Source organism: Penicillium angulare (assembly GCF_028827245.1).
Source record: "Penicillium angulare strain IBT 27051 chromosome Unknown utg000004l_segment0_segment0, whole genome shotgun sequence".
Taxonomy (NCBI): Eukaryota; Fungi; Ascomycota; class Eurotiomycetes; order Eurotiales; family Aspergillaceae; genus Penicillium; species Penicillium angulare.
The window spans coordinates 7,268,891-7,295,862 of NW_026623163.1; the positions used below are offsets into that span (position 1 = coordinate 7,268,891).

The 26,972-nt window shown below is 45.9% G+C and overlaps 13 protein-coding genes across 13 annotated transcripts; 6 read left to right on the forward strand and 7 right to left on the reverse strand.

Moving 5' to 3' along the window:
- Positions 1-181: 181 nt before the first annotated feature.
- N7478_006609 (uncharacterized protein) lies at positions 182-1,189 on the reverse strand (the record flags this gene model as incomplete). The annotated part of the gene is made up of 1 exon (XM_056922823.1): positions 182-1,189. The coding sequence occupies one exon, from the start codon at positions 1,187-1,189 to the stop codon at positions 182-184; it is 1,008 nt and encodes a 335-aa protein (XP_056780860.1).
- Positions 1,190-1,427: 238 nt separating this feature from the next.
- On the reverse strand, positions 1,428-2,246 carry N7478_006610 (alpha/beta fold hydrolase; the record flags this gene model as incomplete). Its single annotated transcript, XM_056922824.1, has 1 exon — positions 1,428-2,246. One exon carries the CDS (start codon positions 2,244-2,246, stop codon positions 1,428-1,430), a length of 819 nt encoding a protein of 272 aa, XP_056780861.1.
- Positions 2,247-2,729: 483 nt separating this feature from the next.
- Positions 2,730-5,429, reverse strand: N7478_006611 (Sin1 family protein; the record flags this gene model as incomplete). Its single annotated transcript, XM_056922825.1, has 3 exons — positions 2,730-4,794; positions 4,852-5,337; positions 5,407-5,429. The coding sequence occupies 3 exons, from the start codon at positions 5,427-5,429 to the stop codon at positions 2,730-2,732; spliced, it is 2,574 nt and encodes an 857-aa protein (XP_056780862.1).
- Positions 5,430-6,586: 1,157 nt separating this feature from the next.
- On the forward strand, positions 6,587-7,849 carry N7478_006612 (uncharacterized protein; the record flags this gene model as incomplete). The annotated part of the gene is made up of 2 exons (XM_056922826.1): positions 6,587-6,603; positions 6,730-7,849. 2 exons carry the CDS (start codon positions 6,587-6,589, stop codon positions 7,847-7,849), a joined length of 1,137 nt encoding a protein of 378 aa, XP_056780863.1.
- Positions 7,850-8,029: 180 nt separating this feature from the next.
- N7478_006613 (cysteine hydrolase family protein) lies at positions 8,030-8,712 on the reverse strand (the record flags this gene model as incomplete). The annotated part of the gene is made up of 2 exons (XM_056922827.1): positions 8,030-8,245; positions 8,302-8,712. 2 exons carry the CDS (start codon positions 8,710-8,712, stop codon positions 8,030-8,032), a joined length of 627 nt encoding a protein of 208 aa, XP_056780864.1.
- Positions 8,713-9,114: 402 nt separating this feature from the next.
- N7478_006614 (DNA-binding domain-containing protein) lies at positions 9,115-9,567 on the forward strand (the record flags this gene model as incomplete). Its single annotated transcript, XM_056922828.1, has 1 exon — positions 9,115-9,567. The coding sequence occupies one exon, from the start codon at positions 9,115-9,117 to the stop codon at positions 9,565-9,567; it is 453 nt and encodes a 150-aa protein (XP_056780865.1).
- A 1,516-nt stretch (positions 9,568-11,083) lies between these two features.
- Positions 11,084-12,654, forward strand: N7478_006615 (putative MFS multidrug transporter; the record flags this gene model as incomplete). Its single annotated transcript, XM_056922829.1, has 2 exons — positions 11,084-11,213; positions 11,267-12,654. 2 exons carry the CDS (start codon positions 11,084-11,086, stop codon positions 12,652-12,654), a joined length of 1,518 nt encoding a protein of 505 aa, XP_056780866.1.
- Positions 12,655-13,782: 1,128 nt separating this feature from the next.
- On the forward strand, positions 13,783-15,595 carry N7478_006616 (putative MFS transporter; the record flags this gene model as incomplete). Its single annotated transcript, XM_056922830.1, has 4 exons — positions 13,783-13,940; positions 13,993-14,421; positions 14,475-15,223; positions 15,276-15,595. 4 exons carry the CDS (start codon positions 13,783-13,785, stop codon positions 15,593-15,595), a joined length of 1,656 nt encoding a protein of 551 aa, XP_056780867.1.
- Positions 15,596-16,414: 819 nt separating this feature from the next.
- N7478_006617 (MDR family MFS transporter) lies at positions 16,415-18,795 on the forward strand (the record flags this gene model as incomplete). Its single annotated transcript, XM_056922831.1, has 10 exons — positions 16,415-16,649; positions 16,723-16,744; positions 16,801-17,027; positions 17,097-17,284; positions 17,351-17,514; positions 17,568-17,689; positions 17,743-17,828; positions 17,878-18,284; positions 18,428-18,489; positions 18,542-18,795. 10 exons carry the CDS (start codon positions 16,415-16,417, stop codon positions 18,793-18,795), a joined length of 1,767 nt encoding a protein of 588 aa, XP_056780868.1.
- A 333-nt stretch (positions 18,796-19,128) lies between these two features.
- On the reverse strand, positions 19,129-22,595 carry N7478_006618 (replication factor C subunit 1; the record flags this gene model as incomplete). The annotated part of the gene is made up of 4 exons (XM_056922832.1): positions 19,129-22,171; positions 22,234-22,321; positions 22,372-22,396; positions 22,515-22,595. 4 exons carry the CDS (start codon positions 22,593-22,595, stop codon positions 19,129-19,131), a joined length of 3,237 nt encoding a protein of 1,078 aa, XP_056780869.1.
- Positions 22,596-22,871: 276 nt separating this feature from the next.
- N7478_006619 (mitochondrial 54S ribosomal protein uL16m) lies at positions 22,872-23,731 on the forward strand (the record flags this gene model as incomplete). The annotated part of the gene is made up of 3 exons (XM_056922833.1): positions 22,872-22,929; positions 22,998-23,468; positions 23,556-23,731. The coding sequence occupies 3 exons, from the start codon at positions 22,872-22,874 to the stop codon at positions 23,729-23,731; spliced, it is 705 nt and encodes a 234-aa protein (XP_056780870.1).
- A 60-nt stretch (positions 23,732-23,791) lies between these two features.
- N7478_006620 (uncharacterized protein) lies at positions 23,792-24,444 on the reverse strand (the record flags this gene model as incomplete). Its single annotated transcript, XM_056922834.1, has 4 exons — positions 23,792-23,883; positions 24,003-24,149; positions 24,206-24,270; positions 24,395-24,444. 4 exons carry the CDS (start codon positions 24,442-24,444, stop codon positions 23,792-23,794), a joined length of 354 nt encoding a protein of 117 aa, XP_056780871.1.
- Positions 24,445-25,014: 570 nt separating this feature from the next.
- N7478_006621 (replication factor C subunit 5) lies at positions 25,015-26,377 on the reverse strand (the record flags this gene model as incomplete). Its single annotated transcript, XM_056922835.1, has 6 exons — positions 25,015-25,042; positions 25,075-25,154; positions 25,214-25,312; positions 25,373-25,541; positions 25,610-26,232; positions 26,291-26,377. The coding sequence occupies 6 exons, from the start codon at positions 26,375-26,377 to the stop codon at positions 25,015-25,017; spliced, it is 1,086 nt and encodes a 361-aa protein (XP_056780872.1).
- Positions 26,378-26,972: the final 595 nt, after the last annotated feature.

Here is a 26,972-nt window from a genome sequence, read left to right on the forward strand (position 1 = left end):
CTTGTGTTTTTTTTGAAATGAATCCAATCATGATAAGTCTGTTAAATGCTCTAATTGCTTATCGAGAAACAACGCTTCTATTCAATATATCGGGTATCATAATCATTCTATCAATAAAAGGAAACGCCATCATCACGCATGTTAGGATTATCACTTTGTCATGAAGAGTCCCGAAAGGCCTTCAAGCTTGTCGCTCACGCTCCTCATTCCACATCCGATCCACAATCTGGAATACTTCCGTCACGCTGCGCATAACAACATCATCAATCCCCAAACCACTGTACCGATGCTGCATCTTATCCGGATGCCACCGTACTCGCTCAGCCTTAAGAATAACCAGTAAATCCGTAGAAGCCGGCGCATGCCGCATAAATGCTTGTACAGAGTCCGGACTCACATCAACCCTCTTCCCCGACTCAACAGGCCAGAAAAGTAGATTGCGCAACGGCTTCGAAGTTCCAGACTCGGCACCAGAGCTCTCCTTCGAATTGCCTGACCCGGCAATCTTTGAAATCTCCTCCCACCGCGCCAGGTACGTTTCCCAAGCTTCTTCCCACTTCTTTCGACTTTTGCGCTCCGCGCCCCGTCGTAGACTGTCATCCATAGCTCTGTCAAACGCCATACGCTCATGATCCCGCACAGACGATTCCTGGTCTCGCGCCTTCTTTCGCCGTCTCTCTTCGCGATAACGTTCCTGCTCTTCAAGCATTCCTTCACGTGTGCGCTCCCACATTCGTGCGCGTACATATGCGGCGTATTCTTCTTCGTCCATCTGCTCCAGTTCACCTGTAGGTCCTTCAACATTGGGCACTGCATAATTGTGGATAGGTTGTCCATAAACGCCCTCCCAGTATGCAGCCCCTTCATCGTCTCCCAAAGCATCGAATAGCGATTCACGGAATGCGGCGCCTGGGGAAAGAGCGCGGGGTGGGGAGTTTCCAGGCCTTGGTTGGGTGTGGGACTGGGTTCTGGATCGATGGCTTGGACGATTTTTGTAGGTTCTTTCTTTGGATTTGCTCTCTGAGCTTCGATCGCGTTTATGGTGTTTTCGATCTGAAGAATGTTTTGAGGAGCGAGAGCTGCTCTTGAAGCGAAATTTGCCCTTGTGAGTACTTTGGGCGTACTCATCTTGCTTTGACGTGGGGTTTTCCCTCTCTTGTGAGGGAGCTGAATCTGCTATATTCTCCATGCTTAGATTCTAACAAGCCAAGCTTAGAATAATGCCCTGGCATGGACAGTGGGATACGAAATGGAAAATGACATCAAAAGAAGAAAGAGCAGTCAATAGCTCAGTCATCATCATTATCTTATCTCTTATCCCATATCTCTTATCTGCTATCGGTTATCCCATATCTAGTACAAAGTATCAACAATCCCCCTGCTCAACATGCCTTCACCATAGCCATACCCCATGTAGAACTGTTCGTTTACTCAATATCTTCAAACGCAGCATCCAATGGTTCCCCTTTGACCCAAGTCGAGACCGTATCCGCAAATAACTTCGGCTCTTCAATATGCCAAGCATGTCTGATAGCATAATGCGCCACAACCCGACTCCCATTTTCCTTCCCATCAACAATCTTCTCAAAAAATTCCTTAGCATTATCCGGCTTATCCCTCGCCAACCAAGAATTCTTATCAGCCGCACAAATAACCAACGTCTTCCCCCGAACCTCTCCAAGAACTCTCGGGTCAAAAATAATCTTAGCAACTTCCGAAATCAACCCATACGCGCTCTCCCCATTCTGCACCTGCGCTAGCTCTTTCTTCGGACTCATAACAAAGTTGACCAAATGATGCGCGCAGAAAGTTGGCACAGCAAGCATTGAAAGCATATATGACGGTTTTGGAATAGTATTGTAACCCGAGGCTATGAGCGATAGAATTTGGGTGGGCTTTGCGAGCTCCGCGATACGGGCGACTATGTGAGCGCCGAGACTTAGACCAACGATATGTGCGCAGCCATTTTTGGCGTGCTTGTCTGTTAGTTCTAGGATAAGTTGAGCTGAGAGGTCGAGTGTGAAGGGTTGGATTGATACTGATTTGCCGTGGGCTGGTAGGTCGGGAAGGAGGATGTGGTAGTCTTCTAGAAGGAGATGAGGGATGACATCTTTCCACTCTGAGCCGCTGCCACAGGCACCGTGAATGAAGAGAATTGTCTCCTGACCGGCTGGGTTCTCGGATTCATAGTACAGCTCTGGTGTTGATTTAGGCTCCGAGGCCTCTGCGGACGTTGTGGAGGCCATGTAGAGTAGGACATGTATGTTTATGGCATAGATGTAGACTTTAGAGGACCCCCTGGGTGGTTATATCGCGGGATTATTATGAAACGCCTAACGAGAAATCTTGGCCATTACAGGGAGTTACTTTTGTTGGGGAGTTAAATGGATCGTAATCCTGCGTGGCTGTGCACTAGGATTTAGCGTGTCTCACGGAGGATCATACAACCAATCCGGACTTAATCCCGTTTCATTAACCTCTCTATCGAGCAGAGGAGATCTAGGTAAAAGATACAAGGCAACCTGGAAGGAATAGCACGCATCAGGTTGTCGCATGATTGACTACATATGACAGTCTATTGGATAATATCGAAAAACTCGAATTTAATTTCAACCATAGATAGATACTGAACGCCGAACCAAGCCTCGCCCCGAATGGATGAACAAATACCGACCCAGTTCAAATACAAAGTTGACGTAAGAAAAGACGTAAAAAGCTCTTTAGCGAACTTATATCCGGTAATGCGCCATGTTCTTCTTGATTTCGTCCACAATCTCGATGGCTTCCGATGGGTTTCGAGCTTCGAAGTCGTACCGTTTCTGCTCGCTAGCCTCGTTTCCGCGAAGCACAACAACTCGAAAGCTCTTCGGGTGACGCCGACTAACCTTGCATCCTACCACATCGTTGAAATTGATGGAGCGGGTCTTGGCATCGGAACCGGTCTTCCCTGTTTCCCCTGGTACAATATGCATGTAGTCGGTATCAAATGTCAACATGCGATGGTTGGAGGCGGTAAAAGACATAGGCTGTTTTCGGTAGACATGGTAACGGCGATAGTAGCCTCCAATAAGATCTTGCTTCTGAGAGGATGACGGTAACGTATTGGCACCTTTTTTGCCTTTCTTGACAGTAGCGGGGTTTGAGGTAGTGTTGTCCACTTGAAGAGGTGCATTCGGCGACGAGCTTCCTGGTGATCCGCCAAGAGAAAGAGGGCCTGCCCCAAAACGCCGCCTGACAAGATCGAGTTCCGTAATGTGTCCTAGGGCTTCAACAGTCCGATCAAGCGGGGCAACTGTATTCGACCCCATGACCTTGAGAAGATAATTGCCTTTATCCAAGCCCCAACGTTTACATACGGAATCCAATATCTCCGCAATGTAACTATCAGCAGAGGTGTTGAGAGTCATGACATGCGCGGAACCCTCAATGTTCAAGAAACGGATCTTTAGAGTCTTGGAGACCCCAATGCGAGGTGTTGCATGAGATATGGGGACCGCAGGTCGATCAGCAGGGGTCAAGGTGTTGTCATTAAGAGCAGATGAAAATGGTTGAAGGATTGGATTCTGGCGTCCAATTGGCAATTTGATCTGTGGTGAAGGCTGGGCGCCTGGCACTGCAAGATTCGCCGCCTGTGGCTCAGATTCCTCTGCTGTCACAGCTTGGCTATACTGAGGATAAAGTCTTTCGTTTTCTTCAAACTCGCTCTTCGAGGCTTCCACCAGTGCAAACTCATCGTATGGTTTCCCTCGTGAACGCCCCCGCGCCTTCGCCGCTTGATTATTGTTTGAGGTGAAGTCGGTCATTGGAACCACACGCCCGAGTGCCGGGAAATCATACTCTACCTCGCCATCATCAACCATTCGCAATGTCCAGTGGTTCACGGTAAGCTTCTCGCGCTCCAATGTTGGAGTGCGTGAATCTGCAGAATATTTCCAAAGGGCTAGACCAATTGCTTCGGCAACAGTGACCGCTGCGGGATGATCTGAAAGCTTAGATTCTCTCATGAGCGGTAGATCGAGAGGCTCCTCTGGATCAGACGAAAATGGAAGGTAGATTTTTAGGTATAAGGGGTCTCCTTGCCCAGATCCTGAAAGTACCATGAACTTTTCAACTGGATTGCTTGGTGCTCGGTTCCTGGTTTTGAGCTGTTTAGTCAACAGACTAACCGGTTGGATGGTGCTGATGGGTCGTGGAGGTGGGAGATCTGATAATTCAGGAGTTGGCGCGGGCTTCGACTTTCGTGGGGAGCCATTTTGAGGCCCGGTGTTCGACGGCAGTTGATGCATGAGAGCAACGGGAGAGGACGAGTTCAAGCTACCGTTGAGGCCCACACCAGCCAGTAGAAGTGAGCCAGATCCGGCTGTAGCATCAAATTCAGAGGATAGAGCCGAGCCGACTGACTCCACTCCGGAGTCCTCGTCCTGCTCTTGCAAGTCTTCAAGAGCTATACTCTCAGCACCACGACTGCCGGTTCTCTCGCGTCTCCTCCGAGGCCGTTCAAAAACTTCATTGGTATTCGAGAATTGCACTTGACCTGGCCTACACGGTTGTGTGTCTACCTCGTTATCGGTGGATAGATCACTGCTTGTGGTAGTATCCCGTCGTGGTCTTCGCTCGGTGCCTTTGAGGGATATCCCCAGAGATCCTGCTCGATAATGGTTTGCGAGATTTTGTGTTGAGGGTGATGTTATCATGAGTTCTGGTCGCTCATTCTGTTCTGACGAGCGCATTGGAGAGGAATCGGATCGGTCACGACGAATAGGTACCTTGGGGAAATCAATCTGGTCGGTAGATCTAGCTTCAGGTCAGTCACATGGAAAGTGCGCATACAGTTCTCTAGGAGCTACAAACCTTCGAAGATTATCTCCCTCGTCGTCACTATCGCTCAAATCACTGCTGTCTTCATCTTCCGCTTCCGCTTGGCGCTGGGCCTCGGTCTGGCGATCACGTTCACGTCGAAGTTTCTTCTTCGCAGCTCTGTCATGATGCCGCCGACTTATCATATCCATATTGCTCTTCCCTGTGACCATTCCACCTTCTTCATCCTCGCCCTCCTCTAGACCCAGCCCTTGAATGTCATCCCGCGCGGCATTGGCATCTCTGACGGCGAGTCGATAGTATTCCGAGGACACTGCTGTTGTTGTGGGAATCGGCGGTGAGTAGGTGCGTTTGAGGGAAGATGCGCTGCTGGAGTTGTTGGTAGTGGAAACTGTCGACCAGCCGGCGGCGCGGAATCCCGGAGTGTTGAGGACGGAATCATTTACGTTTATCAGGCGGTCGCCAATTCCATCTTTGATTGTGGACAAGTATGAGGATCGTAGTTGCCAGATAGTGAAACTATTAGTTTGGTTAGATCTGCGGCATGCGCTATTCGAGGGGTAGATAACAAATTCTTGGTCAACCTACTCTTCATTGTGAAGGAGAGACATTTTCCTATCCTATTGCGATATTGATAGCTCGCAATAATATGCACGTGAGTGACAGCCTAGTCGACGGCACTCCGCGTACAGCGTTGAGCCTAAGTGATCACAATGGAGACCCTTCAAAGCCGACACGGCATGCTCACAGAGGGCACGTGCAGACGAAGGAGAAGCATATGCTTCCAGCAATAAATTCAAGGGAGCGGATGTCTCAATCAGGACCAGCCTGGAGGTGGGGAAATGGTCGTCGCGCAGTAAACAAGGTAGAGTGGGTAGTGAAAGAGAGAGTGGAGGGCAGGTTGATCAAGTTGATCGGTGGCGGTTCTCCGCAGATCATTTCCCCGCCAAGTCAACACTGGCTGGATAGGCTACAGTATGCATAGAACAGGGTCTCATCTTTACTATACCACAATCTTAACATTTGAAATATTTGACTTTAAACAAGGTTTTCATTCAAAAGGAATTTCACGGTCTCTTATATTCATTAAATTATTCACTACTAAATTTCAAGTTCGAACCTTGGAAGTAAATAATTATCCCGTCAAAGCAGTTGATGGGTAGATTATATTTATTTCAATTCATAAATTAAAGGATACTATCCTCTTAGCCAATGAGCTTCACAACGAATTGAAGCGTAAAGCAACTCTGATATTTCTCAGAAAAGATATGTATATAAAATTAAACTGTAGCCAAAACAAATAATGCAAATTTTAAGACTCAAGCGCTCTCTAGTATCTCTGCAGCCTAGACGATCACCTGATCACCCCCCCCCCCCCCCCCCCCCTGGCTTAAGCCCGAGGTCTCACTGTAGGCGGTGGAGCTTGGCAGTGGCCATGTATAGCACCTGGGGCCAACTACATTCATCTCTGCATTTACAACATCGAGCCATAGGTCTTTGATTCTTGAATTATGAGAGTTCGAACAGGATATTATCAAGCCTGGTAAGCAAATATATCTTCCAAAATTTGACCATTAGATTGCTGATGAACCAACAGTGACCGTTACCGAAAGCTACACAGACGATGCGAGTGCACATGTGGATGACAATCAGTTTACTCAATCTGATCTTTCCCACATCCAACTCCTTCATAAATATTCTGGAGTGATATATTGGCTCAGAAATTGGCAAGATATATTCTGGTTCGCCTCTGCAGCTGAAGTACACGATGAAGGCCTCCTCCAGGTACGCCACGTCACGGCAAAAGGCCTGCCAGCACTGCTCAGCGGCAAAGGCAAAATGTGATCGTAAGCCTACAGGCTGCACCAGATGCATTCAACGAAATGTCCCGTGTTTTTATACCCAAGCTAGTCATATGGAAGCCCGAATGCTCAGTCAAACTGAACAAAGTCCTCAAAGCCCAGAATCTTTGCCCGATTCTCTACTGAGCGGTCTCAGCGGTGGCATGCCTATAGCCAATCGCACAGAAGAACCTCTGATTTTAGCACAACCAGCAAGCGAGCGTGTATTTTTGAATACTGTGCCAGCTCATGCAACAGCTATATCATCAATTGACGACGGGCTTGATTTCTCAAATCTGGATCTATTTTGTCCTATTAATGCTGACGAGATCACGACTCGTTGGATGAACCCTTACATTCCAATTCCTGGACAAAAAGTCAAACAGTACTCTCCTGGTGTGAGTGTTTTTATTTTCCGTACGTTGAAATCATATGCAGCCATTGCAGTTGGCGGTCGTCGAATACCACCATTTATCCACCCCTTACAAATATCGGCGCAGTCAGCAGGCTCGGCCCTCACGGCATGCTTGAGTCTAGTCCGCATATGCGAAAATCCATTACCAGGAAGCGAAGCAACGGCGATGATGGTTATTCGCCGAGAAATGGAATCGCTAATGGAATATCATGCATCCTACGATGATATTTCTCTTCTAGCGGCATTTCAAGCCTATCTTATTTACTGCTTAATCTTATTCTTTCGACTCAATCACGAACCAAATAGTGACCTTCGCTCTGCAGTCATAAATCTTCAGACTCTAGCCCATATTTCATCGAAAGATGGACTTATGTGCGTGGCTGATCAGCACCGAACACGGCCCAGGTGGGAAGAGTGGATTGTTACCGAAACAAAGCGCCGAGCGCTTTATGTGACATATCTTTTTGATAGCATCCTCTCAACACAAGAGGAAATTCCTACTTTTCTTGCAACTGAGTTACGCGGGCTTCCTGCTGGGTCTAGCAAATCATTATGGCAAGCACAGTCTCGCAGTGGCTGGGAAGGAGAATACAATATTCACCTATCGGAGTGGACAGAACAAAGCTTGGCGATTGATGAGCTCTGGCCACTTCCAACGGATATGGAAGAGCCTGAAATTGCAAAACGAAGAGGACGAGTAGACCACTGGTTGGAAGATATCGATGAATTTGGGACGATGCTTTATGCAGTAACCGTGTGCACTCATGGGGGTTGAATATATTAGCCCTCCGTTTATGGCTTGAATGAACAATCAAAAATGGCAGCTCTTGCTTTCTTTATTCTACTTTAGATCCAAATCTCTGGACTGATGCTACTTGCAGCAAATGTTCAAAATCTTTAATGCCCGTCGTCCACGTTATGCGGTTCATCACATTTCCAAAGACCAGTCAACCCTTTACCGGCTCTTTATCAGTGCCGTCAAAGCTTGCTCCAAAGATACGACGCTTAAATTCATTTTTGGAAGTAAAGTGCCACACAGGACCTTCGAGAAGACCTCAGTCTGGTCCACGGGTAACTCGACTACATTATCCGAGATGACAAAAATGTTGTAATCCAAATCAAAAAGTCGATAAATCGTACTCATAACAGCACCCGAAAGGCTCAATCCAGACTAGGAAAAAAGTTAGTATTTTCTCTGTTCCATTCATGGTAACCCAAACGTCTTACAATCACAACAGTATCGATCCCTTGGGCTTTCAGAATCTGCTCAAGCGAACTTCCGGTGGTCGCTGACCATCTAGTCTTCTGAAGAACGATGTCCTTGTCATCTACCAAGAACCGGGAGTCGATCTGCGTATCTTTCGATCCTGCTTCGAATGATCCGAACGGGAAAATAAGACGAGCGAATGGTTTGTTGGCCTCTACTTCCGGCTGCCCACGCGTAAATGCAAGGGTCGAGAAAACAGTCAATGGCCGCGGATCAAGTTGATGGACTGCATCATTCCATCGGGAACAACTATGAATATATTTCTTTCCCTCATCTGTACCCTGGATAGCATTTGTAAGAATGTGCATCCAATCTAAATTTAGGACTGCAAAGCGTTTTCCGAAGTTTGGGGTGTCGTTCGAGGAGCCCATGGTCGTATCGGTTCTTTCTTTAAAATGAAAATGGGGATGAAAATGGGCGGGATAGAGAAACTGAATGGTTCAAGAGCACATTATAATCAAATATTAGATTATTATTTAGAAAATTATCATACAATCAATCTCAGTTCCGTGTCTGTTCCTGTATGCAGTCTGGAAATGTGGGTCCGACGGATCTGAGAGTCTCAATTCCGGTAGTATGGGCTCAACTCCGCTCTCAACTCCGCAGTTCAACTCCAGTCGCCACAACATAACCGGCCCCACAATTTTTCTTTCACAAAAATAATGAACCCTCGCTTACGAGGGTCCGCCACCCATATGGAACAGATCACCCATATGGAACATTTTTTCTAAATCTTACCACAACCACTATTATCATCTACCACACCACCAACAATGCCTAAAACCAATAAAGATATAGAGAACCAGATTCAGCTGGCAATAGAGTCTCTCTCTGAGCAATCTAAGCCTAATATTAGGAAGACTGCGCGAGAATTCGCGGTTCCTGAAGGCCGTCTTCGTCGGCGCTGGCAAGGTGGAAAATCGCTTTTCCAACGACAACCTAATGGCCGGAAGCTTAGTATTGCACAGGAGAAGGCTTTATGTGAATATATTGATTATTTTGATGCGGTCGGAGCATCAATAAATCGCCGTCAAATTGCTATTGCTGCCGATTCAATTCTGGAAGAAGATCATACCGACACCACCACAGATCCCCCACAAATTGGCGACCATTGGCTAAAGCGTTTTCTTAAACGGTATCCTAAGTACTATATACGACGTCGGCGAGCTCTTGATGTTGAAAGAGCTACTGTACTGGATAAATCCGTTATAGAGAGATGGTTTTAAGACTATCAACGTATAGTGGCTAAATATAGCATCTGTCAACAAGATATCTACAATTTTGACGAAACTGGCTTCCAAATTGGTGTCGGTCGCGATCAATTTATTATTATAAGACATCCAAAAAAGAAGCTATTTAATGGCTTAGTTACCAATCGCGAGTCTATTACTGTTTTAGAGGCTGTTTCGGCTGATGGCTTTATATGCCCACCGCTGATTATTCTAAGCGCTAAACAAGCATTACTACGTTGGTTTGATAAAATTGAAGACGATGAGCATCTTGCTATAACTGATACTGGCTATATCAATAATATATTAGCATATCAATGGATTCAGCTGTTTTATAAATAGACAATTTCTCGTACCATTGGGAAAAAGAGGCTAGTTTTATGCGATCGTTTTGGATCACATTTAACGCGTTAATTTGTTGAATTTTGTGAGAAGAATGATATCATTCTATTCTTCTTACTCTTACATACTAGCCATATACTATAACCTCTAGATGTTGGAGTGTTTAGTGTATATAAACACTGGTATAGTGAGGCAGTTGAGGCGGCTACAATGACTGGATGCCGTAAATTTTCAAAGGATGAATTCCTACATTTAATCAGTGAAATTAGACGCAAAACCTTCCGGCCACATATAATCAAGCTTGGGTTTAAATTAACTGGCCTTTGGCCAATTAATTCTAAGCTTATTACCGATGAATTGGATTCGTACGATCCATATTATGATAATATATCCCGGGAAGATACACTATCAGTTAACTCACAAAATACTGAGTTTAGCACCCCAAAAACCGCTGAGAGAGTTCGAAGAATTAGCGATCGTATTAATCAATATGATCCTACTACTGAACGTTTTAAAGAAGGGCTAGCAAAGCTTGTAAAGGGTGCTGAGACTCAGGCAATGTTGGCTGTCTAACTGCAACGGGAATTCGATTCTACACAAGCTATTATGGGAGCACGTCACGCTAGGTATGATGCTTCTCGCCGTTATACGCAAATCACTGGTATTATCAATTCAAGCCAGATCAAAGAAATGAAGCTAAAAGAATATAAATTGACTGAAAAAGCCGATCAAGAAAAGACGAAGCGGAAGTGGAAGAAGATATTGGTTGAAATTAGGAAGCATGGAAGAGCCAAAAAACGCCGGGGAAATTAACTTGATTTTGTATTCTAATATTAAAATGGCTGATTGATTTGTTTATTATTTTTAGTTAATTAATTAACTATATGGTGGTGTGGTAAATAGTAGTTGTAGTACGATTTAGCAAAAATGTTCCATTTGGGTGATCTGTTCCATATGGGTGGCGGACCCTCGTAAGCGAGGGTTCATTATTTTTGTGAAAGAAAAATTGTGGGGCCGGTTACTTTATCCAACCCAGAATTATAAAGGAATTGATATCACCCTCCAATGAAATTACTTCTGAAACCAGCCTACTCTATAATCCACTTACTTGATCCCATTTTTTAGCTTGCGCATAGCATTTCTCCCTCTTTTAATCCACAAAGGCACAGCAATGTCAACGAAAGCTGGGGAGCAACCCTCCGCTACTGAGCCGACAGCAACCGCACTCGAACCACCCTACAGCATATTCGACAAGAAACAAAAATGGCTGATCATTGTAGTTGTTTCGACGGCTGCAACCTGTAAGATAAAGGCATAAAAACCTCCAAGCCTGCTATTTGCTAATAGTAAATAGTCTCCGGGTGCGCATCAAACATCTATTTTCCAGCTCTACCAACAATCGCGACAGATTTCGGAGTATCGCTCGAGCTTATAGATCTGACTGTCACTTCTTATCTTATTTTTCAAGGCCTTGCGCCTAGTCTCTGGGGCCCTGTCTCCGATGTCAAAGGACGCCGAGTTGCATACGCTTTCACATTTGTTATCTTTCTCGGCGCCTGTGTTGGCCTAGCAGAAGCTAAGAACTATGCGACATTAATTGTTCTACGTTGTCTTCAAAGCACAGGTAGTGCCAGCACGATCGCGATCGGCTCCGGCGTGATTGGTGATATCACTACCCGTGCTGAGCGTGGAGGCTTCATGGGTATCTTCCAAGCAGGCTTGCTCGTCCCCGTTGCCGTAGGTCCAGTCATCGGAGGTGCGTTGGCAGGAACCTTGGGGTGGAGAGCGATATTTTGGCTTCTGGTAATCTACAGTGGAGTTTTCCTGATCGCTTTATTGATACTACTTCCCGAGACTCTTCGGTCCATCGTTTCAAATGGCAGTCGAGTGCCATCGAACTGGATAGCTGGATATCCATTAAATGTGTATAAGAGGACTACGACAGTTAAATGGGATCCAGATACTACTCCACCCCCTGGAGCAAAAAAGCGCATCGACCTCATCGGCCCTTTTCGCATTCTTATTAGCAAACACGCAGCGCCTATCATTTTTTTCCTCGCCGTCTACTATGCTGTATGGCAAATGAGCATCACGGCCATGTCATCCCTTTTCAAGAATCACTATGGTCTAAGTGAGATTCAAATTGGTCTGACTTTCATTGCTAACGGCGTGGGCTCAATGGTTGGAACGCTCATCACCGGTAAAATCTTGGATTTGGATTATCGCAAAATTAAAGCCAAATTTGAGGCTCAAAGTGTTGAGAGCAGTAGCCCAGACACACAGGAGACGCAAACCATGACCCAGGAAGACTTCCCTCTCGAAAAGGCCCGACTCCGACTTGTTCCCCTGTTCTCTGTCCTACAATGTTTGTCTCTGATTCTATTTGGCTGGACCATTCAATACAGAGTTCATATTGCCGTTCCAATCATCTCAACATTTATCACAGGTTGGACTGTGGTATCTATGCAATCTGTCATCATGACCTACCTTGTTGACATCTATCATGAAAGGAGTGCAGCTGCTAGCGCCAGCATCAATCTAGCACGTTGTCTCTTCGCGGCCGGTGGTACCAGCTTCGTGATGCCACTTATTAATGCCGTTGGGGCTGGAGCGACCTTCACAATATGTGCCGCTGTTCAAATCGTTGCTTTGGGTGGTCCTATCTTGCAATGGAAGTTTGCTGCCGGGTGGAGGAGAAAGGAGGAGGAGCGTCAGGCACGGATGGAGGATTCAAAGGCTTGAAGAAAGAATTAGTTCCACCATAACTGGCTGAAAGGGGGCGGGTGAATCATATCTCTATACTCAATAGACAAAATAGATAATCTTAATATTGCATATCCAACCCAAATTTTTAAAAGCTCGCTTAGAATTGGCATTTGTATATCTAGAAAGAAATATAAATATCTTTTAAATATCTTCAAGTTCGGCCTTGTGGACAAGGAAAGAAAAGATTGAACTTCACATAGAGAAACCCGGTAATGAGGGCTTCCCACTCTGAAGCCACCCCACACCCGAAGTAAATGCCCGTAAAGCCCCGACTTTTCAGAATAGTATCGCTTACCATTGCCAGTAATGTGTTACTTGAGATATTCATCAAAGTGATATACGTGTCTGAGGCGCCACTCCTGGTGCTAGGTGCAGGAATCCATTGGACAAAATTCTGTGAATTCCAGATCCCAATAGCCATGTTCCTAATGGAATCCTTTAGATTGGACTAGCATACATAGACACATACTGAGCGAAGCCAATCTGGGAACTCAAATATTAAACTAAGTAAGGTTTATAATTGATTCGAGCTCGCTAACCCACAACTGAACTGTTTTGGCCCTTTGTCCAGGAAGCGTCGGGTATTGTCCTCCACCTTGGCTCTTGAAGGACTCAAGATCGCCCTCAATACACGATACGCCTGAAATCGTTGTATCTACCCGGTCTTAATAGAAATAAAACAGTTGTATGGCTTTTTTCTCAATCCCGGCTCTTGACAATGAAAATCAATGTGACCTAGCGGCAGAAAACTTACTTGCTAGAATCAGCAAGGACAATTAGGCTCTTGCTCACCCCAAACCCTAGAATGAGACATGCTACTATTTCCGCTTCGCGTTTCTAAAGCTGACGACTGCTTTTCTTTCCCCGCGTTATGAATTTCGATGATTGGCCAGGTTATAATGCACAGACCAACGCAGTGTACAATGCCTCCACCCCGGGAAGTGGACCTCAATCACATTAAGCTTCCCCAGATTATGTGGACCCCCCGCATGACAGCTCCCAAGGTACAGTGTTCAGCTGGGCAGACAATGTATAAATCATCAAGGCGTCCTGTGTTGGGTGAAGATCATCAAATAACCCACGAACACCCACAAAAACGCCCTCATGCAAGTTACAGAGCGCGATGAAGCGTTGTCGGGTCGCAAGGAGAAAGATGAGGCGCAGATGAAGACTCTTGGACATCTGCGACTACGAGACTACGAGACCAACGAGGTCATTCTAGTTCCAACGCCCTCATCTGACCCCAAAGATCCTCTTAACTGGTACCAGAGCTTCCTTATCCCTCCTTTGAGATGAAACACTGATTTCTTCAAGGCCAAGATGGTTTAAGCTGTACACTGCCATTGCAGTTTGTCTCGCGATGGTTCTGTGCAACTTCCTTGCAGCTGGTCCTACTCTTGCAATCATCCAGACTGCCGAAGACTTCTTTCCAAACTGGCAAGAGACCGGTCTATCAAGTGCAATCGCGAAAACAGCCTATTTCTTCAACTGCACTGCCCTATTCCAAGGCCTGGGTAACCTGTTGTGGATGCCTCTGATCAACAAGTACGGACGTCGCGCTGTTTACGTCACTTCGTTTACTATCTATTTAATCACCGCTATTTGGTGTGCGGTGGCTAAAGAATATGCGAATTTCTTGGTCGCGAGAATCGTGATGGGTATCGCCGCTGGAGCTGGAGAATGTCTTGCCCCAATTACTATTGCCGATATCTTCTTCCTCCATGAGCGCGGTGCCATTACAGCGTATGATCCTTAGTACTTCTCTTTGAGGTATTTGAAAACTAATGCGAAGACAGTTTATACAACGCCTCTCTCAATCTGGGTGTTGCCAGCGGTGCGATTATCGATGGTTTCATTGTCAAGTATCACCCATGGCGCTATATCTACTATGTTGCTATTGCTTTGATTGGAAGTGTCACTCTTGTTATATACGCTACTTTCCCGGAGACGGCATACAATCGACCTGTCTCCGAGAGAAGCGCCATCACCATGTTAACATCTTCTGGTGAACGGGTCCAGCGGGGTATCAAAGGAGAGGAAGGGGGAATGTCAGAGATTCAAGAGGTAGTAACAACTGCAGAGGGCAAGAAAGATAGAGGATGGCTGCAGGGCCTTAGGTTATACCACGGCAGATATACCGATGAATCATTGTGGCAGATGACAATTCGACCTGTCGGCTTGCTCCTCCTTCCTCCCGTCCTATGGGCCACTCTTGTCATGTCGGTTACTATCGGATTTATTACAGCGATCACCTCCAACGTCTCTTCGGCATTTCAGACTGCATATGGCTTTGAGTCATGGCAATCAGGACTATGCTTTGTTTCAGCCATAATAGGTTGTGCTTTTGGAATCTTATTGGGTGGCTACTTCTCTGATTGGGTGGCCGACTATTTCACTCGACGAAATGGTGGTATTCGCGAACCAGAAATGCGCCTTCCAGCTATTATGGTTGGTGCTATCACTGGACCCCTTGCATTAGCTCTATATGGATGTGGTATCCACTGGCAAATGCATTGGATTGTGCCCACTATTGGAATTGGTTTAAGTAAGTATCGAACATCCCATATGACGGAGTGAGTTCTTCTAACAATCAAAAGTAAATTTCACCATTACACAAGCAACCAACGTTTCCCTCGTGTACACCATTGATAGTTATCGACCTATTGCCGGAGAAATTGTCGTTACTCAACTAGCGTTCAAATCGGCATTCGGCTTCTTGTTGGGATTCTACACCAATCCTTGGGTTGACAAACACGGTTACAATGTTGCATATGGAGAGATGGCTGCGATCTGTGGAGGTGTTCTCATCTTCTGGATTCCCTTCTACATTTGGGGCAAGAAAATCCGACAAGCTACTTTGAGTTGGCCAATCATGAAATGGGTACAGTGGGATGATGACAGAGAGGTTGGCGAGTAATACAATCATATGATAGTAACATTCGGAGAGAGTCAGTAATAGTGATAGGAAAGTTCTCAAATGATTCAAAGCTATAGTCCAGATCGGAATGCAAAGAAGTTAAGAACTTCTCGGCTAATCTCAAGAATTTGTCTGCATGTTTGTAGCAATGTATAGACGGAAGCCCAATTAGACAAGATGTCAAGTTTTCGAAATCTCTGCCATTTTTCAAGTCTGTGAGCTACCAGTAGATATTCAACTTGTTACCAATACTTCATAAAATGAATTTGGATGGCCAGCTTCCAGGTCACCATGTGACCAATGAAGTACATAGAAAGTGTATAATGAGATGGAAGTAATATCAAGGGTTTAGAAAGGATCAAAGTACATCCTAGTAGTGTTAGACTGGACTTATATAGTTAGGTAGTCGGGAGAAAGCCTTAGCACAAACATCTCATTAGCCGAGATTTCTAAGATATCGGGATCCCACGCGGAACTCAATTGTTAATGCCGGCCCCGGACCGGCGATGATTTCCTAGTAGGGACGGTGACTTGTAAAAAATCCACTAAAGAGCCGATTAACCGTAAAACTAAATAATTTCCTTGTTTACGAGTTCACCCGGATCTAAATCCGATGTTTCATTGGAAATTTTCTCCAGAACTTCACCGTCTTATCGCGGGGCATGACTCAAATTTTTTCTGCTTCATATACACTAATTTGTGCCAGAGAGCACACAAGTCCACATCCCCACACTCTTGCCCAGATAAAGCCTTTCTTGCAGCCTAAACTTGATCTGCCTCGAGGTCAATACTAAGCACTATATTCGGTCCACTTAGATCATGGATAAGCATTCGGACCCGGTGCTTTCGCCGCCCGCCAGCTCCAGCACTACGGATCCACATGTGCCCATCGCAGACCAGGCCAAACACGGCGACAATCCCGGTCACGTAGAGGCCAATGAGCCTGTGTCTGAGATCAATGGAAATGAGACGAGCAAAATTCAAGATCAAACCAATCTATTGCCTCTCAAACAATTACTGATAGTGTTCGCCGGCCTCAGCTGTGCTCTATTCTGTGAGTTTCTTCTCGTCTATAAATAGCTCGTCAAATGCAGATCAGTGATTAATATTGACTGTTATTTCTCTAGGTGCACTACTTGACCAAACAATGTAAGTAAACTATGCTATGGATTTCACAGGAGATCTGTCATACTTACTTAAAATAGCGTGTCAACTGCTCTGCCAACTCTCGGGCGTGTCTTTCATGATTCAGATATCGAATCATGGGTCGGCACCTCTTATCTTCTCACATCAACGGCATGTCAACCGCTATATGGCCGTTTATCAGATATATTTGGTCGAAAGATTGTGCTTGTTTCTAGTATGGGATTTTTCCTGATAGGTTCCATCTTGTGCGCTGTATCGCAAAGTATGGTCATGCTCATAGTATTCAGTAAGTGAATTTCAGTTCATTCACTCTGTCTGCCTTACTCTTCATATCCCATTTGACCTCTTCTTACAGGAGCCATTGCTGGAATTGGCGGCGGGGGAATCTTAACTTCGGTCATGATTACTGTATCCGATGTTGTGTCGTTGGAGAAACGTGGTACATATCAGGGTATTATCGGAGTAGTGGTGGCATTATCAAATTCTATCGGTCCTCTCATCGGCGGTCTCTTCACGGAAAAAGTCTCTTGGCGGTGGTGTTTTGTGAGTCCTATAAACATCAAATGAGTGGCTATAAAATTACCCTACTTTTCACTGACATATCACCAGTATATCAATATTCCATTGACCGGTATCTCGATGCTTGTTGTTTTATTCGTGCTTCCCTTGAAGCGAGTCAAAGGGGATGTTAGAGTCCGCTTTAAGCAGATCGATTATTTAGGATGTGTCACTATGCTCATTGCCGCGGTCCTGGTTTTAATACCGATATCCTGGTGGGTAGGATTGATTACACAGCAAGCCATTTCAAATTCTAACAGAAGTATAGGGGAGGAACTAAGTACGCCTGGAGCTCAGCCGGTGTTATAGCCCCTCTAGTCATTGGATCTGTGTCCCTCGTTATTTTCATTGTAGTGGAAATGAAGTTTGCAGCACTCCCGCTTATCCCAAGTATGCCATGTCCCCTCGGTCCGCATTTTCAAATCTATACTAATACCTCCCAGTGCATATATTCAGAAACTCGACTGTCTCCGGCGCACTATGCGGAGCATTCTTCACAGGATTCATGTTTTACGCCAACCTCTTCTATGTAAATTCTTTTATCAAAACTGTCTACCCAATTTACTAATCAAGTCCAGCTACCGCAATACTTCCAAGTCGTCTATTCCGCCTCTCCAATCATGTCTGGTGTCCTGCTTCTCCCTCTTGTGTTGACTCAGTGCATCACATCATTTACCTCTGGCTTCCTTGTTTCAAAGACAGGCAACTATACCATCAATATATGGGTAGGCTTCGCTATTTGGAGCATTGCATGCGGCCTACTCTCCACAATCTCACCCGACACTTCTATCGCCAAACTAGTTGGCTTTCAGATACTGAGTGGCATCGGATCTGGCCAGACGCTACAGACAAACTTGGTTGCTATCCAAGCTAACGTTGAAAGAAATGAGATGGCTGTTGCCACGGCTACTAGGAACTTTCTCCGTCTCCTAGGTGGTACTATTGCGCTATCTGCTTGTGGTGCCATTTTGAATAACACTGTCCGGTGAGTTGAGAATATATACGCTTCTTATTATTATTTGAAGAGGTTCAAGGTTCTAACAAATTGTTTCATATGGTATGTAGGATGCAACTTACTTCTGTAGTATCTCCGAGCGTGTTGTCTAAAATCATCTCTGATCCAACCAGCCTTAGCGCCAGCACGTTGGAAATTTCTGCGGCTCAGAAGTCGACTGCTCTTCATGCATATAGTAAGTTGATCTGTATTCTTATGTATTTTTTCCTATGTACTGACTACTCAAGCTCTGGGAATTCGAAACATTTACTACTTCATGGTTGCGTGCTGCTGCGTCTCCTTTTTCGTGACTGTTTTCTTTGTGCGTGGAGCTAGTCTTAAACGTGAGGATGATGCGAAATACCAGGAAGAAGGGAAGAAGTGGGCTGCTAAACATCGAGGTATCCATGCCCTGGGCAGGAAAAATCGTGAGCCCGCGACAGAAAAGAAGAGTGTACGCAGTCAAACGTTGGTAACAACGGAATCCTCAATCAAACAGTGAAAGGGATTGATTCGGGAATGAGAGGCTGAAAGTACTGCGGGTTTTTATTTTACACGGTTAACGACTTTTACATGAAACAGGAGGATGGATATTGAGCAGGCTGTCGAATATTCACAGGCCTATGGATGATGCTATGAATGATACTTTGTGTTCATCCCTAATTAATTAAAAGAAGAGCAATAAAAGCAAACTCATTTGAGGTTGAATTAAAATCATGATACATATGCTGCTGAATGGAGGTATGCGGACATCGTTAACAGACGACGCTTCTGGAAGAGATAAAATAATAATGATATGGTACAAAGAGGCACAGAAAGAAAAAAGACTTCAATCTTAAGCCTTGGCCTTACCCTTGCGGCCCTTCTTTGGCTTCTCCTCGCTATCGTCAATGAAATCATCGCCCGCTGCTGGTTTCTTTGTTTTCTTACCCTTCGCAGCACCCTTCACAGCCCTTTTCTTTGGCGCGGAGACGTATTTATCTTTCTTCAAATCAAGTTCTTCCTCCTCGTCATCCTTAGCTTCTTCAACAACTTCTTCTTCGTCCGACTCTTCGATGGCATCTTCAATATCCGGTTTCTCCTTGGGTCCCTTCTTTGGTGCAATCACCTGACTAGCCTTCATGAAAGGCAATGGGTGTGAGCGCGAATTGTACAGACGTGTGAATGTGGCTTTGGTTTGTGTCTCCAACTTGACATTAGACTGATCCATCGGGCCAAGTCCCAATTCCATCATCGCATCAAAATCGTCACGAGTCAGGAAATAGGAATCCATAAAATCAATGACATCATCGACACTGTCTTTACCCTCTTCCATGAGACGGCGAACAGATTTCTCCCATAGAAGAGGGATGTATTGTTGACGAATCTCGTCTCGGTTGCCGGAACTTCGCAACCGCATGTGACCCTGAATTTCTTTTACAAAACGTGTCAATTTGCCTATAATAATAGTGGTCAGCGTGATATCCAATGTGTTATTGTAAATAGTTCCATCCTTACCTTGTTTGCTGTTTTGGCCCAACCAGCTAGCAAATCCTGCCCTTTCGGTCATATTTCCAAATTGGAAACTGGCAGGTCGAACAAAACTGAAGACAGCATGGGTAGGCATAAGAGACCATTGTTGCTGAGTTCCGTGAATCATACGGTCGACCAGGTCACCATCACTGATACTCTCGGCTGCATTATCTGCCAATTCAAGAAGCTTCAAATTCCTTTCCTTATCATGATAATTTCCTGCGAGAGTCGGTCTTGTCTTCAGATAGTTCTCTTGAAGCATCAAATAACTGAATTCGTGATCGTTGAAATAGAGTTCAATCTTGTCATTCAAGGTGGAAGTGGAACTGGGAGAAAACATCTGGGCACTCAGGATTTTACTAACAATGTCCCAAGGCTTTAGAATGATGTGCTTCTCCCATGCTTTTGACATCTGCTTGCCTTGATCGAAATCAAGGCTCTCCTGGTCTAGCTTGGCAGTGGACAACATGTTGATGACCTGTCGGATATCGGCATGCGTGCCCTCGATGAGACTGTCCAAAACAGGAGGCGGGATATTGATTTTTTCGCGGAAACAGATCGTGCGCAATCTAGCTCGGATCTGCTCGACCGTAGGTCGCCTGAAGGGCACATCGAATGTGACAAAGTCAAATGGCTTCATCTTGGGCAATCTTCGTTCATTGCAAATGAGAATAAGTGGAACGTTGGTCTTCTTAGCAATAGCCGCCAGTGCACCGACACCCCCACGGTCACCTGCAGACATACCGTCGACTTCATCCATGATCAAGCAAACATTCTTCTTGCTGCTATCAACCTTTTGGCCTTCTCCGGCAAAGTAGCCTTGGAGAGATGTGGTATCAAGAACACCCAGGGTACCGTTCTCAACCATTTTTTTGCTTCTTGTATCACTGGCATTCGACTCCACGACATCGTATCCCTCTAACTTAGCAACTAAATGTGCAGCAGTGGTCTTACCAATACCAGGGGGGCCGTGAATCATGACGGTACGATATATTCCACTGCCATCCTTCCCGGGTAGTTTGAAGTTCGTCTTCGCATTTTTACGCCAGTTGCGCAGCCAAGTTCCAATCTTCTCGACGGAAAGTTTGTTTCCACAGATCATGGAAAGAGATGTTGGAGCATACTTGGTAGTCCATAGTTGGTCATCGACTGGGGGTTGGGATGACTTCACGGTCTCCGAAGCCTTTGAAGTCTGTGGGGTGTGTGAAGTAGCGCTAGCAGCTTGCTTTCTCTTCTCCTCTGCAGCTTTCTTCCTCTTTTCTTCGGCATCAATTTCCTCTGCCATCTTTCGAACCTTCTCCTCGTCAGCCTTCTGTTTGGCTTCGTAGTTGGATGCAGCTTTTCCAGAGCCTCCATTGGCTGGAAGGCGGCGGATCAATTCAAAGAGGCCATCTTCACTGATAGTTTTTATGTTGTGCTTAGCAATGCTCTTGAGCTTCGAAGGGCCTGCATCGCTTCCAAGAACAACGTAGCTGGTTTTAGAGCTCGGTGCCCCAGTCACCTTGCCACCGTATCGCTTAACAAGCTCTTGTCCTTCTTCACGACCAAGGGTCTCCTGAATACCGGTGAAGACAAATGCCAATCCTGCCAGGCAGTTCTCGGCGCCAACAGGCATATCTTTAGATCCACTAGTTGGAGGTGTGCGAGACCGCTGAGCGCCAAATTGCCATTTCTTCTTCTCCCCGTCGTCTTGAGGGGGCGTTGGAGGCCGAATCGTCGGAATGCTATCGAAAATGTCCTGGATTTCCTTATTTTCCGGCTCCTCCTCTTTCTTCTTTTTGGGGCTGGCCTTCTGTCGCTTGGCAGTTGGAGAAGCAGGTGCTTTAGCTGCCTTAGATCGAGACACGGGCTTCTTGACGTCCTCGAAATCTTCATCTTCATCCTTATCAACCAACGCTTCCGACTTGCGCTTGCGGCCAGTTCGAGCTGCTGCTTTTGGGGGTGGCTTGGGAAGGTCATCCATCACTACATCATCGTCTTCATCGATGATTGGCTCTGTCCTCTGGGATCGTTTGGATGCGGTTGCGGGTTTGACCTCGAGCACTTCGAAATCGTCATCGGAGCCGCTGTCACCTCCCTCGACATAATCATCGTCCCCTTTGCCAGGCTTTCCAAATTCAGTCGCAAAAACATCATCTCCACCGAGACCTTCGTCGTCGTTCACGATTTTTGTAGCCTTCTTGGAAGCTCCTCTCTTTGGGGCTTTCGTGGAAGTCTCAACGATGCTCTTTTCCCCATTCGTGGTTCCGTTCTTGGCTGATGGGGTTTCGTTTGTCGAATTAGCCTTGGCTGGACGACCAGGCTTTTTGCTAGAAGCAAAGTAGTCCGAGGTGCTCGTGGGTTCTCCTTTCGTTTCATCGGCCTTGCTATAATAGGGAATAGTGGTCAGAACTGCTAGCAGTGGCATATCCGCCGAATGGACACATACGGCTTGCTCTTTGGTTTGGCTTTGGGAGTCGGCGCTTTCACCGGTGAGGCCTCCTCGTCGTCGCTATCTTCTACGAATTTTCTGCCTCCTATAAAATGGTTAAAATTGGAATTTGGAGCATAGCAGAGGATGAATTACGCTGTTTCCTTGTGGCAGAAGGGGTCTATTGTCAAAACGTTAGCCACAAACTTTCGAGGATCGAGATTGAAGCGAATAATCCAGGTTCTGAAAGCAAAGCAGTCTTCCGTGAATTGAAATATTGATTGGTTTCGCCGACTTACTTCTTTCTTCGCGGACTTAGGCGCTTCGGCAGAGCTCTGGGGAGTCTTCCCCCCAAAGAAGCTCCGAATATCAGACGGCATATTTAATAGTCTTCACCATATAGATGTATGCTGTGTCAGTGATAGAAAATGAAATCAATTGTGGATAAAGAGAGAAGCCAGTGATTGCCGCCTCAAAGGCAACCATGCGGGAAACGCGACGGGAGACGTGACTGGCTGACGTAATAAACACGAGATACACGTGATATGCACTTCTTCCCCATTGGAACTAGCGCGAACGGGTATCGAATTGTGCTTTTGGATCTTGCGCCGGAGACCTCAAGGAACCACAGCCAGCTCCTTCTTTTCTCCGTCGCGATGGGCCCTCAGATCAAGATGTTTGCTGGGCCTTTGTCAGCCTGTATCCGACCGACTTGTACGATAATACCCATAATTTCCAAATCGTCCCCAATGACCTCTCAACTAACAGTCATAATTCTCCAGGTCTGTCGTCGGGATCATCATTAGCAACTTTCTCTTTGGCACGATGCTTCTCTACCACATCGCCTACCCTAGATTGGCTTACTCCCAAATTCGCCGAAAGATCTAAGTCCCCCAAGGGTCGCCCCAAGGTCGCCACCGGTGGATCTACTCGAGGAACAACAGTGGTGTGGGGAGACTACGGCATCCGCATGAAAGATCACGACCGCCGTATGCCCGCCTCGGCTCTCAAGATTGCAGAGGAAACTATCAAGCGACGATTGAGAGGAATGAACTACAAGCTTTATAAGCGTGTGAGTGCCAACATTGGTGTCTACACTAAGGGTAATGAGCAGCGTATGGGTAAGGGTAAGGGTAAATTCGACTACTGGACTGTTCGTCTGCCCGTCAGCCGTATTGTTTTCGAATTGAAGGGCGATGTGCACGAAAAGGTTGCCCGAGAGGCCTTCAGACTGGCTGGCCACAAGTTGCCTGGTATGTCTTCAATTTCCACTGATACAATCTAGCCTATCTTCGTTATAAATAAATATCAAATTTGCTAACGATATTCCTCCACCGCAGGTCTCTGGGAGTTTGTCAAGAAGGACGACCCTCCCGTCGTTGGTATCACTAAGCTCCGCGACGGTGTGACTCTCGAGGATCTCAAGCGAGCACGCAGGAATCCTCCGCTCGGCACCAACGACACCGAGAACCCACCTCAAAGTGCTTCCTCCAGCTCTTCCCCTTCCGCCCAATAAACGACTACACCCTCGCACTTCCTTGACCGCATGTTCATGTCACACCACCTCCGTATTGAACTATCCCCCAACCCCGGAGCCGGGCCCATACCCCTGCTGTCTCCGGGCCTTCGCAGCTTCTGCATCGCCTGCATTATCGAAATCCAGATCTTCTGTATATTACTGTTAGCTTTGTCCATGTCTGGGACTGTTGATCATTTGTCTTCTAGAAAATTTCTTGTTACATTAGGAGTTTTGACAATGATACTATATTATCTCTGCATTCCCATACCTTTACTGGGTTTAATGAATCCCCTGCCCAATTTCTGTGCTAGCTCATTTTCTGCGTCCGATGCGGGAGAATCTGTGGCGACTGGTAAGGCTGTTGCCTCGCTTTTGGTATGGGACTGGCCACCTTTGACAGCCGCTCTGAAGTCAGCTGGGTATCCACATGTAATCTTATAGATATCTTGGTTCGGAGCCCATCATACATACCTATACCGCCTAACTGCCCTGTTTGCTTCTCAGGGGGGATTGTGAATTCTCGAATGGATTCATATCTAATGAACAAGTTAAAACCTGCCAGTAGTTGTACTCTTAGGCGTGTGATATCGACAATGAGGCATGACTCCGCGTTGGCAGCTCATCAATCAACCCGGAGAAGCATGGGTATATAGTACTTACTGGGTGCTCTCCCCACCAGGCTCCATATCAACCAGTCTTGGGTCGGACATCTTTAATTTCGAACTTGAAACTTTGATTTCTTTCGCAACAGTTTTGAATATGGAGCAATTTAGTTCATTGACTCTGGAAGATATATGGAAAGGTAGGACGTTGACTTATGCTTTCCCGGGTTTGGGGAGCTGGTCCGATGACTGAATATGATGACGTAGGTCTGTCCAGGACGGTAACCTGATATCTACGATGATCAATCATACTCTGTTTATAGACAAGGCATTTTGCATATTAGAATTCTAGCTCACGATATTTGTCGGAATTAGAGATGGGGAAATCTTTTGATAAAACATAGGTCATGTTCAATTTCGTGACCGCGTGGTTCGATTACGAGATGCACAGCTCACAAATGGCAATAGAACGCCAGAACGCATCATGTAAATCAAATAATTCATCTGCCACACCTCGAGACAGAAAGATCAAGCCCAAGGCTGCAAGGCCCAATAATGTATTGAAGTTTTTCAATGTGGAAGGGCATGTTGCGAGAACGTCGTGTAGGAAATATCGACGGATTTGTCTTAAATGTATAGTCATCATTCATCTCCTGAGAATTGTCGCAGGTTCGAAGATCAAAACTCCATCATGCCCATCAAATAACTATAGTAAAAGCCTGTCAGTATAGTTCATACACGAGAAGGACATGCAGTGCCAACCTTTCATAGATGCGCATGAATTTAGCCACGAAAGCCTCGAGGTGGAAAATAACTTTCTGCATAGAGAAGAAAATTAGCTGTGAATTCAAATATTGTAGGTGTACTGAAGACGTACGCTGCCGAGCTTGATTCGATGTTCATAAAATGCAGACCATTTGATAACTTCTGGTTTAAGCGCATCGTCAACTTTGGCAACGAGCATGAAGGTCAAAGTCTTAGGAATTCATTATATTAGCAAGATACGTAAATGTAGACTTTCAGGTCATAGACATACTTTGAGGACAGTCGACGGAGGGATGCAATGAGTCAAAAGATCATAGAGGCGAGCACGGACTTGCAGCAAGCGAGCCGGTGATCGTTCCGCAAGAATCTCATCTGCAGTAACAGAGATCAGTGCCTCCCAATCTGGAGGCGGAATCGGAGATTTGTCGTTTACTTTCTCACTGTGTTTCAATTGCTATTAGTTTCCGCATCACTCGTCAGAGCAACCAACTACAAGATCACCACTTACTTCTGTGCATAGATAGACTCGAACATCAACAACGCACGGCGCAAATTGCGTTGACTGTCTCTTGCTATCCGCTGGTTCAGGCCATCGCACTCAGTCCAACCCTCTCTCTTTGCAGCAACTTGGAGCACAGAGCAAATCTCCGCTTCAGTGGGCGCAGCAACCCTGACCAGCAGGGTACGTGAACGAATTGGGGCAATAATGTTGGAAGTACTGTTGGCCAGGAGAATTAATCGCAAGTTAGGGCTGTATTTCTCCATAGTACGACGAAGAGCAGCTTGGGCATCACGAGTCAGGTGGTCGGCCTCGTTAATCACCACCACTTTGAAGCGCTGCTTCGCTGATTGATCTACCTGTTGTGTCTGGGCAACTTCCTTCAGAAGCTCTTGAACAACAACTCGATCATAGTTTCCTACATCGGCGGGTGTGATCTCGAGGTGGTAGACGGAGGAAACGATGTTGAATTCGAGCTTGCGGTTGCTGGTCGTTTGAAAGACTCGGGCATCGATTTTGATCTTCTCAACTCCCGGCCCGTAAAGCTCTTTCAATGTAGCGATTATTCGTGTCTTCTTTCCAGCTCCTGAGGGTCCGTAAACGAGTAGATGGGGGAAGTCGCCGCTTTGAGCCTGCATTGAATAGGTTCCATATAAGTTGCTGCTAGTCTTTTGGGTGAAGAGCACATACCAATGATTTTAGGCGATCCGAAAGCTCAGGATGATAGGTGAGCGTGTCAAGCGTTTTTGGACGCAGCTTATCAACTAACAAAGCCATTTTGATATATTTGGTGTGTTGAATCGCAATGGCAGTAGGTGTCTGGACTTGGAAAATGCGGAAGCGGGAAAACGCGTCAAAGACGCGCGACTAATTAATAGATGGCCCGTGCACACTGCACCGTTCACCTATGAAGGTTATGCAGCAGATCTACATGCAAGCCATTGTTCCTTGAAATAATTAGAATGGATTTAAAACTGCAAGTGCTTCACCGAGAATATTTCACAGCGGCTTTTCATTTCTTTCACTGCTAAAGTGAGAAGGCTCAAATTAGTTAGAGTTGCAAAGAAGTGGCTAGATGATCAATGCCCATTTCTATTGAACATAACTACTGAGTATCCATATCCAATCTTCTTAAAATGGAGAGCCCAAGTATTTCAACCAGTGGGGTTCTAAATTTTACAATTTCAAGTTTCTGTTTCTTCAGAGGATATACAGTTCGGGCTCTCCAGCTAATACATATGGTAGATTCTAATTCTATAGTACAGAGATTTTCAGTGGAGATGGGGTGGGGGTAAGCAGACCTGAACCAGCATTGGTCCGATGCCCAATGGAACGAGATTTCATGAAGTATACAAGGGCTAAGTTCCCAGTC